The 12,200-nt window shown below is 36.9% G+C and overlaps 1 protein-coding gene across 1 annotated transcript in view; it reads left to right on the top strand.

The window, feature by feature from the left end:
* Positions 1-12,200, top strand: part of MIGA1 (mitoguardin 1) — a 343,183-nt gene that overhangs the window by 111,960 nt on the left and 219,023 nt on the right. Inside the window, exon 7 of the mRNA XM_053693332.1 lies at positions 11,874-11,997. Within this exon, the coding sequence (XP_053549307.1) occupies positions 11,874-11,997 (124 nt within the window). The remainder of the gene's footprint in view (positions 1-11,873; positions 11,998-12,200) is intronic.

Genomic DNA, 12,200 nt, shown 5'->3' with positions numbered 1-12,200 from the left:
ATTATCCTACATCTTATCCCAAATGATGCACTCCTATTCAGGATCTAATTTAAACAGTACTATATCGCAATTGTATATTTAGTATAACAGGAACCAATTGGAAAATAAAGAACAGACATCATAATAGATGAATAATAATAATAAAAGCTGAAAATTAATAGAGCAGATTCGAACCCCCGACCAATGTATTCAGGGGCAGTGAACTAAACCACTGGGCTACACCTGCCCAATATATATACACATACTATAGCTTATATGGATCACATGTAATTTGTTTTTACAAATTTTTCATTCTTTATATACCAATGACATGCATAATCTAGCCCCCTTATTTTTTATCTTCAGGGAGGTTTGGCCCAATATATAAAAGAGCAAGAGATGGGGCATGTACATTTTTGTTATCTATTGGGGGAGGATTAAAGGGTATATGTTAAAATCATCTATGCTACAAATATTGTACTTAATCCTAAAAATGGTTCTTTTAAAAGGTGATTAAAATACTTATGTATCAAAATGTGTTTTAAAAATGTTTTTAAAAATTGGGATGTTCTTTAGATGTATTTTTAGCTGTAAGAATTAAATATAGCTAAAACATATACTCTAATTAAAACTTATCTACAATTATCCAGCTAAGATGATATTGTAGTCAGGGAATGGAATATATTTATTTGATTTTATATATTTGTATATTATATTATTATTGTATTTTTCTTCTATGACATTTAAATGTGCCCTTAGTAGTATTTGATAATTGACAGGCACTTAGTATTCCTGCATTGTCAGATATAGTTATAAAGACCGGTATTCTTAATGATGTAATATACATTCCCATATAATATATGAATACATATGTATATATATATATATATATATATATATATATATATATATATATATATATATATATATATATATATATATATATATATATATATATGTATATATAAATATATGCTACCCTAGAGTCACTGACCAATATTATGTTTCTAAAAAGGCAGCTAGATCTATATCCTTATTCAGACCATTTGGTATTATTGTGTTCATGGTATGGATCCAAAAAGTTTCTTTCTTACGTAGGGCAATAGTTCTATTACCCCCGCGTATGTGGGTTTTGACATGTTCAATGATGATACCTCTCAAACATGACGGGTCTTGGTAATGAACATTTTTGTAATGGAGAGATAGATTATGGGAAGTTTCTCCTATAGTGATATTAGTCAGATGTTCAGATAATCTTTTCTTATATGGTCTGGTCGTTCTACCAATATATTGTAAATTACAGCTGCATTGTAGCATGTATACAACAAAATCGGTTTTACAATTACATAAAGACTTAATATCAAACTCTTTTCCATTGTTCGTTGATTTAAATTTTTTTGTCGGTTTGTGTCCATTCATATGATGGACACAAGACTCACAATTTTTTCGGTTACACTTGAAAAAACCCATTGTTTGTTTCCCCAGCCAATTTGAATGGGTCAGTTTGCTATTCTTTAACAAACTTGGTGCCAAAACTGATTTAAAATTTTTATTTTTCTTGTATATTATTTTAGGGTTTTCTTTTGTTATATCTTTCAAGAGAGCATCTTTTTTTAAAATATGCCAGTGTTTATTTAAAATTTTATTTATTTCCTGGGCTCCCTCGTTATAGGTTGTGACTAAGCTACATGTGGAGTAGTCACTTTTTTTCTTTTTTTGATCTGACTCCTTCAACAGGTTCTTTCTAGGGATTTTTCTAGTTTTGTTATCTGCATTTTTTAGAGTCTTGTGGTTATAACCCTTTTTTAAGAACTTATTTTTTAACATATACCCTTTAATCCTCCCCCAATAGATAACAAAAATGTACATGCCCCATCTCTTGCTCTTTTATATATTGGGCTAAACCTCCCTGAAGATAAAAAATAAGGGGGCTAGATTATGCATGTCATTGGTATATAAAGAATGAAAAATTTGTAAAAACAAATTACATGTGATCCATATAAGCTATAGTATGTGTATATATATTGGGCAGGTGTAGCCCAGTGGTTTAGTTCACTGCCCCTGAATACATTGGTCGTGGGTTCGAATCTGCTCTATTAATTTTCAGCTTTTATTATTATTATTCATCTATTATGATGTCTGTTCTTTATTTTCCAATTGGTTCCTGTTATACTAAATATACAATTGCGATATAGTACTGTTTAAATTAGATCCTGAATAGGAGTGCATCATTTGGGATAAGATGTAGGATAATTGTAAAACACTTTTTTGCTTTTCTGTTTTTTATTTGTAACGTATGGTCAAAATGGTCTTTTGTCCGTCCTTCATATGACAAACAGGTTGCGATTTATACGCACCTGTTAAACAGTATAGGCATATTCCTCTATATCACCTGAATAGATATATTATCATTGTGCATTGTAATACTGCTCATCTTAGCGGACGTGTGCCCTCCGCTCACGCCACTTTGCAGATCAGAAATACACACCTCCTTTTTAGACGAATCAGGATGGACTTTACACTCGTCATTGGAGGTGTGAGCATTTAGCCCAATCAGAAGTATTTTAAGAACTTTTCTCTAAAAAATCCCGCAAGACTAAACGGGAATATAAGGATCATCCGTCCAAATACAAAACAGTCTCTGAAGAAGAAGGAGTTATTACTATAACCTTTGAAACGCGTTAGACTTTACCTTATAGGAACGGACTGATCTCACTAACCAGAAACTCTGGTGCAGTATATTTTATTGATAAGATTTTTTTAATCCATCCACTGGCCACATTGGTTTGTGGATATCTGTTGCTGCATCTGTTTTTGGCTACCTGTGGCCATTCTACTACCTGTGGCTATCCAACTACACTAAATACCATACAGTGCATATATTGGATTGCACTTGTTGTGTATTGCTGTACAAATACCTCATACTTGTGAGGATTTTTAATGTAAGCAGGCATTTTTAGGAGTGAATGTATGTGAATAAAGTGTTTGATTTTTAAACAATATCACACTATTTTGGCCTTTCTTTCTTTTATATATATCGTTGATACTGCCATACTATCCTGAGAGGATCCACACTGAAAGAGGCCGAGGAAAAAGGGCTTTAACCCCCTGAAGTTTCACCTATACCCGGGAAAGCAGCAGGGAAAAAGACAAGCTTGCTGTTTGAAGTTTCCCCTATATCCTAAGGGGCCAAGCCTAATCTACCGAGAGGGATTTCCTGATGTGCTGTTTCCTTACCTCATACGATTGAGGTTCGTTTTTGTAAGTCTGCATTCCACCCATACCCCAAGTCTCGAATTCTACAATTGTGTATATACAACATATAAGTGGTCAAGCATCTGGGACATTTAGGAATCAGCTTTCCACTCATTTTATAGTGTTTCTTTTATATGGTGTTTGATTTGCTGTGTATTCTGTATTCCATCTGTTATCTAATCACACATAGTAATTGTGTTTACCATTTTCTCTTTACAACCAGCGCTACTACATCCCTTATCACGGGCTCTTTACACACACATTGTTTTGAGGGGGGAAGCACTGGGCCAGCCGGGGATTCCCTTTTCTCAGCCGGCACAGTTTCCTCTCTCCTCTCTAAGGGATAGCTGCTATAGGGTTGGTTTTTTGCTCCCAGGGGATCACCACCTTCTAGATTGATATAGGTTCACTCCCCTGTGCTCTCATATCTCTTATCCACCCCCTCAGTCCAGCGCCTTCCACTTTTTTCGCTTTCCGTCCCATATATATATATATATATATATATATACACATATACATACACATATATATATATATATATATATATATATATATATATACACATACACTTATTTATACATACACACATATATATTTTTTATATATACAGTATATAATGTATGTATATATATATTATATTTATATAAATATATATATATTATAGTTGTTATTAATTTATTTCATGTATTAATTAATCTATAAATTAACGCTCTTATTCTAAATGAAAAAAGCCCAATTGTTCTCTTTGTATTCTGTTTCTAGGTGCAAAATGCATCAGATTATTATATGTGGGAGGACCTTTTCTTTGCTATAATAGATAAAGGTGAAAAGATATTTATGTATGTTATTTTAAATGTCCTTTCTTGACTGACAAAACATTTTGATACAAAGGGAATACTCACTAGTTTCCAGTAAATGGGGTACAGTAAATCAATGATACCTTTGGAAAGAGGGCCTGGCATGGGCACTAATAAGTGAACTGGCAACCTACGTTTTTATGGATACGATTGCCCTACGTCCTAATGATGGCAGCCTGCAGTTACATCTCTGCATTACATCCCTGACAGTGTTGTGCAATGTCACCCATTCAATTATTCAAAACATACACTGCTATTTATTATGTTATTATAAATAATAAATAGATGATGCGCCGTCACCTACTTCTCCAGTGCTGCTGCGCTGGTCTCTCTCTCTGGCCATCTGGGGCGGGTGGGTGGGCGTCCCTCATTAGTGGCTCCCGGCCTCAGCCTCAATTTTCAAGTACAGAGTCACGAGGCGCCTGCATCTCCTCACGTGTGTTTCCCTCTCACAGACACAGCAGCAGCACAGCTCCAGCTCCAGACTGCTCCTCCTCCACTCTGTGCCTGTGCTGTCCGCTTAAGCCGCCTACAGCTGTCACTCACTGACTAAGCGCTGACAGACAGCAGGCGCAGCTGCAGGCAGCAGAAGCGCAACTTAAGTGACTTCACCGTTGTGATGCGGCCTGCCCGCCTGGCCCCAGCCCACAGTGCTCACTCTCAGCAGCCCAGTAAAATAGTGCCCACACTGACTGCCCACACATGCACAGTGCACTCTGACCCCCCATCATCATGCAAATAATGCTGCCTGCAATTCTGCAAAGTGTGAGTGACAAATTCCAAAATGACAGTCACAGTGATTGAACACAACAGTAGCGCATACATTTTTCACACTAATTTTCCAATGCCGACAGCCAGATCCAGCACCCCCTACTGGAGGCACATTAAGGCGGCTGCCTAGTTGCCTTATTCATGTGCCGGCACTGACAATATGGCACACATGAAGTAATGCTATCTAGCTATCTAGCTGTGAAAAACTGTCAACATGCACTGAAATAAGAGGTGGCCTTCAAGGGCTTTGTAATTAGCATATAAGAATACCTAGGTTTAGCTTTCAACAAAGAATACCAAGAGAACAGAGCAAATTTGATAATAAAAGTAAATTGCATGCCCCATCTGAATCATGTAAGTTTAATTTTGATTAGGCTGTCACTTTAACCTAAACGGCACTTACTTGATGATATTAATCATATTACTGGTGGTCAGATGGTGTTGTTTTAGTTTAGCATTTCCAGCAAAATAAATCAAATATAAATATTAGGCTGGTGAAAGTGTTTGTACAAATATAATTGTATACATAGTGCACTGTAACTTGGCCAAAAATATTTTTTTACTATCAAAATTTCTCTGGTTTGCTGCAGCACACCTTTTGAGAAACACTAATATATCTAGATTATCAATATTGGTTGCCATATAAATAAAAATCCGCTGAAATATTTGCTGCCTTGGAATAAATGCACAATAAGAAGACAATGCAAAAACACTTACTTAATTTTCAAATGAGCAATAGATTTTTTTTTTCTGACGAAACTCAAAATCTCCCCACCGCCTGTATCATGTGACAGCCATCAGCAAATCACAGACTCGTATATACAGTATGTATAAACTGTGGACTCTTGCACATGCTCAGTAGGAGCTGATGCCTCTGACAAATTTTAAAAACCTTTCCAAATGAAAAAAATGTATCATGATGAGTAGTAAATAACTTTTCTTTTCTGTTGTTGAGGCAAGATGATATGCCTGAACTTTAGATAAAACCGATAAACACGTGCCCCCATTGCAAATGAGAACTTTTAAAATTTTATTCATTTCATTTTAATTTTCATTGCCAAGACAACTATATACGTTCAATTTATACGCTATTTATTTAACATACACGTATAAGTTGCTCAATAAATAAGTTTACCCTAATTTTTCTTTCTCCCCTTTATTTTATTCCCAATGATCAGTTTTACCTGCTGTGGTGTATTACATTGTTTACAAATAGTTCCTTTTATTTTATATCTGCATTTGATTTAGCCTGTGATATCCCTACCTATACTGAACGTTTCTATACCTAAGTACAGACTATTGACAAACAATATAAACATAGTCAGCAGAAGAAATTACACTAGCAGTGTGGAGTGCGAAAGTTCTAAAATGTTAATTTTCAATTGTTGTTTGTAAGTATTGTATAGAGATGGAGATAAGAAAGGGAAGCATTTGAGTGAAAAGATAAGGATGTCTGATCTCTTTGAAAGCCTAGCCTTTTGATGGGTTGTGGTTTCAAAGAGCAAATCCACCTATTTAATTTACAAATAGAAACATAAATGGGCAATTTCTCATACATTATACGCTCTGCAGCTGGTATAATAAGCCATTAAGAACACATTAAGGGCAAACCAAGGGCGCGATCCGATATCGATCGCAGTTTGCGGTGCAAGCGAGGGAACCGGCGTCGCCCGCAGTTTCAGCTCGCAACTCGAGCTATCCCATATAGGTCGCCGTCAGATGCTAACGTGCCGTAAGTCTCACAAACCAGCGATGTCCAGAAATCTGCGTAAGTACAAATGTCTGGCGTCGCCAGTGACTTGCGCCACGTTAGAAACTGCCGGCGCCTATAAAACCTGACTAAAGTTTAAAACACCCGCACTGTCTAACACGCCTCCCTAACATAGCCCGCACTGTCTAACCCTCTATCCGCTATCCCCCCTCACTAGCCTAACAATAAAAATGCTATTAACCCCTAAACCGCCGCTCCTTTACCCCGCCGCAACCTAATAAAATTATTAACCCCTAAACCGCCGCTCCTTTACCCCGCCGCAACCTAATAAAATTATTAACCCCTAAACCGCCGCTCCTTTACCCCGCCGCAACCTAATAAAATTATTAACCCCTAAACCGCCACTCCCGTACCCCGCCGCCAGCTATATTATATCTATAACCCCCTAAAGTGAGCCCCTAACACCGCTGCCATCTATATTAAAATTATTAACCCCTAATGTAAGCCCCTTACACCGCCGCCATCTCTATTAAAATGATTAACCCCTAATTTAATCTACCTACCCCGCCGCCAGCTATATTATCTTTATTAACCCTAAGTATATTATAGTTAATATAGGTATTACATTATATATATTAACTATATTAACCCTAATTATATTAGGGTTAATATAGTTAATATAGTTACTATAGTATTTATATTAACTATATTAACTCTATCTAACCCTAACTAAATTTATATTAAATTAATCTAATTCATTTATAAACTAAAATATTCCTATTTAAATCTAAATACTTACCTATAAAATAAACCCTAAGATAGCTACAATATAATTAATAATTACATTTTAGCTATGTTAGGGTTAATATTTATTTTACAGGTAAATTGTTAATTATTTTAACTAGGTATAATAGATATTAAATAGTTATTAACTATTTAATATCTACCTAGTTAAAATAATTACCCAATTACCTGTAAAATAAATCCTAACCTAAGTTACAAATACACCTACACTATCAATAAATTTAATAAACTACTAACATCTATCTAAAAATACAATTAAATTAACTAAACTAAATTACAAAAAAAAACAAACACTAAATTACAAAAAATAAAAAAAAGATTACAAGATATTTAAGCTAATTACACCTATTCTAAGCCCCCTAATAAAATAATAAACCCCCAAAATAAAAAAAATTCCCTGCCCTATTCTAAATTCAACAAATTTCAAAGCTCTTTACCTTACCAGCCCTTAAAAGGGCCTTTTGTGGGGCATGCCCCAAAGAATTCAGCTCTTTTGCATACAACAAATACAATACCCCCCCCCCATTACAACCCACCACCCACATACCCCTATTCTAAACCCACCCAAACCCCCCTTAAAAAAGCCTAACACTACCCCCCTGAAGATCTCCCTACCTTGTCTTCACCACACCGGGCCGAACTCCTGATCCGATCCGGGCGATGTCTTCCTCCAAGCGGCAAAGAAGAATTCTTCCTCCGGCGATGTCTTCCTCCAAGCGGCAAAGAAGAATTCTTCCTCCGGCGACGTCTTCCTCCAAGCGGCAGCAAAGTCTTCATTCTTCCGGCGGCATCTTCAATCTTCTTTCTTCGCTCCGCCGCCGCGGAGCATCCATCCCGGCCGACTGCTGAACTTGGAATGAGGTACCTTTAAATGACGTCATCCAAGATGGCGTCCGCCGAATTCCGATTGGCTGATAGGATTCTATCAGCCAATCGGAATTAAGTTAAAAAAATCTGATTGGCTGATTGAATCAGCCAATCAGATTCAAGTTCAATCCGATTGGCTGATCCAATCAGCCAATCAGATTGAGCTCGCATTCTATTGGTTGATCGGAACAGCCAATAGAATGCGAGCTCAATCTGATTGGCTGATTGGATCAGCCAATCGGATTGAACTTGAATCTGATTGGCTGATTCAATCAGCCAATCAGATTTTTTTTAACTTAATTCCGATTGGCTGATAGAATCCTATCAGCCAATCGGAATTCGGCGGACGCCATCTTGGATGACGTCATTTAAAGGTACCTCATTCCAAGTTCAGCAGTCGGCCGGGATGGATGCTCCGCGGCGGCGGAGCGAAGAAAGAAGATTGAAGATGCCGCCGGAAGAATGAAGACTTTGCTGCCGCTTGGAGGAAGACGTCGCCGGAGGAAGAATTCTTCTTTGCCGCTTGGAGGAAGACATCGCCCGGATCGGATCAGGAGTTCGGCCCGGTGTGGTGAAGACAAGGTAGGGAGATCTTCAGGGGGGTAGTGTTAGGCTTTTTTAAGGGGGGTTTGGGTGGGTTTAGAATAGGGGTATGTGCGTGGTGGGTTGTAATGGGGGGGGGGTATTGTATTTGTTGTATGCAAAAGAGCTGAATTCTTTGGGGCATGCCCCACAAAAGGCCCTTTTAAGGGCTGGTAAGGTAAAGAGCTTTGAAATTTGTTGAATTTAGAATAGGGCAGGGAATTTTTTTTATTTTGGGGGTTTATTATTTTATTAGGGGGCTTAGAATAGGTGTAATTAGCTTAAATATCTTGTAATCTTTTTTTTATTTTTTGTAATTTAGTGTTTGTTTTTTTTTGTAATTTAGTTTAGTTAATTTAATTGTATTTTTAGATAGATGTTAGTAGTTTATTAAATTTATTGATAGTGTAGGTGTATTTGTAACTTAGGTTAGGATTTATTTTACAGGTAATTGGGTAATTATTTTAACTAGGTAGATATTAAATAGTTAATAACTATTTAATATCTATTATACCTAGTTAAAATAATTAACAATTTACCTGTAAAATAAATATTAACCCTAACATAGCTAAAATGTAATTATTAATTATATTGTAGCTATCTTAGGGTTTATTTTATAGGTAAGTATTTAGATTTAAATAGGAATATTTTAGTTTATAAATGAATTAGATTAATTTAATATAAATTTAGTTAGGGTTAGATAGAGTTAATATAGTTAATATAAATACTATAGTAACTATATTAACTATATTAACCCTAATATAATTAGGGTTAATATAGTTAATATATATAATGTAATACCTATATTAACTATAATATACTTAGGGTTAATATAGATAATATAGCTGGCGGCGGGGTAGGTAGATTAAATTAGGGGTTAATCATTTTAATAGAGATGGCGGCGGTGTAAGGGGCTTACATTAGGGGTTAATAATTTTTATATAGGTGGCGGCGGTGTAAGGGGTCAGATTAGGGGATAGATAAGGTAGATGGCGGCGGTTTTAGAGGCTCACAGTAGGGGGTTAGTTTATGTAGATGGCGGCGGGGTCCGGGAGCGGCGGTTTAGGGGGTAATAACTTTATTAGGGATTTTGGGGGGGGGGGATCGCGGTTGACAGGGCGATAGACATTGCGCATGCGTTAGGTGTTAGGTTTATTTTAGCAGATCGCGGTTGACAGGGAGATAGACATTGCGCATGCGTTAGGTGTTAGGTTTATTTTAGAAGATCGCGGTTGACAGGGAGATAGACATTGCGCATGCGTTAGGTGTTAGGTTTATTTTCTAGTTAGTTTAGGGAGTTACGGGGCTCCAATAGTCAGCGTAAGGCTTCTTACGGCTGCTTTTTGTGGCGAGGTGAAAATGGAGTAAGTTTTCTCCATTTTCGCCACGTAAGTCCTTACGCTGCATATTGGATACCAAACTGCGCGGGTTTGGTATACCTGCCTATGGCCCAAAAAACTGCGGGCGACGGCAGAAATATACGGGCGTAACTTCTAGGTTACGCCGTATATGTGATACCAAATCCGCGCAAATATTGGCGTCGCCGGCTTTTGCGGGCGACGCTTTATATCGGATCGACCCCCAATTATATAGTACTCTGTCCCTTTAAGATATACCATAGGGAGATATGGAACGTTTTTATAAATACATAAAAAGTAATTGAAGTACTAAAGGATGCTTTAAAGGGACAGTCAAGTCCAAAAAAAACTTTCATGATTTAAATAGGGCATGCAATTTTAAACAACTTCCCAATTTAGTTTTATCACCAATTTTGCTTTGTTCTCTTGGTATTCTTAGTTGAAAGCTAAACCTAGGAGGTTCATATGCTAATTTCTTAGACCTTGAAGACTGCCTCTAATCTGAATACATTTTGACCACTAGAGGGCATTAGTTCACATGTTTCATATAGATAACATTGAGCTCATGCACGTAAAGTGACCTAGGAGTGAGCACTGATTGGCTAAACTGCATGTCTGTCAGAAGAACTGAAATAAGGGGGCAGTCAGCAGAGGCTTAGATACAAGATAATTACAGAGGTAAAACATGTATTTATATAACTGTGTTGGATATGCAAAACTGGGGAATGGGTAATAAAGGGATTATCTTTCTTTTTAAACAACAAAAATTCTGGTGTTGACTGTCCCTTTAAATGTATATGACTCATGCAGTCCCGTTTTAAACTGGTTCCCCCACCTTTGTCTGTTTCTAAACAGAAAACACTCTGGATATAAGAAACAAGCCGGGCACATATATTTAAATGATTACAAAATGTATGCATCTGTTTCCATGCGAGCCTTCAGGCTCGCGGGAAACAGGAGTTAAGAAGCAGCGGTCTTAAGACCGCTGCTTCTTAACTTGTCCGCCACCTCTGAGACGGCAGACAGCAATCAGCCTGATCGGATACGATTGGGTTGATTGACACCCCCTGCTAGCGGCCGATTGGCTGCGAATGTGCAGGAGGTGGCATTGCACAAGTATTTCACAAGAAATGCTTGTGCAATGATAAATGCTGACAGGGTATGCTGTCGGCATTTATCGATGTCCACTCGCACTATGATAAATCGTCCGCTATGACTTTCTCTTTAAAGGGACAGCAGTAAAGACAAAATTAAACTAAATTGCTTAGATAGAACATGACATTTTAAACAACTTTCCAACTTCTGTTATTAATTTTGCTTATTTCTCTCTGTATCCTTTTTTAAAGTTAATCCTAGGTGAGCTCAGAAGCGTGCAAGTGTCTTTAGCCATTTGGCAGCCATGTTTGGAACAATGTTTACAGCAAAGTTATAAATAGTTTCAAACACTGATTCCATAGAATGCTAGACATGCACACTCCTAAGCTCCTATCAGCTTACCTAGTTTTCCTCTTCAACAAAGGATACCAAGAGAACAAAACACATTTACCAAAAGAAGTAAATTTGAAAGGTTATTTAAAATGCTCTATCTGAATCATGACTGTTTAATTTTGATTTTAACGTCCCTTTAACTAACAGACAGGACTGGTTGTAGTATGAGTCTCCTTATTGTATTTTTTGGGTCTTCCCCAGGATATCATTAGTGCTGAATTCATTCATAAACTTGAAGCTTTGCTGCAACGCGCTTATCGACTTCAGGAGGAGTTTGAGGCCACTCTTGGCGCATCAGATCCCGCTTCTTTGGCTAATGACATTGGTAAGTAGTAACTATCGGTTCTAGTTAATGGGTCTGTATATTGTGTTTTTACTTATCAGCGTGTGACTCCTGTATTCACAGTGATATCTAAACTAATGTTATTTAAAAAAAATACTATAACAAACACAACAGATTTTACAGTTTGTTGACAACTGACAAGAAATGTAGTTTCATGGGCAGAAAAACTTCATGATTTAGATGAA

The sequence above is a fragment of the Bombina bombina genome, chromosome 10 (genome assembly GCF_027579735.1).
Source record: "Bombina bombina isolate aBomBom1 chromosome 10, aBomBom1.pri, whole genome shotgun sequence".
Taxonomy (NCBI): Eukaryota; Metazoa; Chordata; class Amphibia; order Anura; family Bombinatoridae; genus Bombina; species Bombina bombina.
The sequence above is the reverse complement of the archived record's forward strand: the minus strand, read 5'-3'. Positions and strand labels throughout refer to the sequence as shown.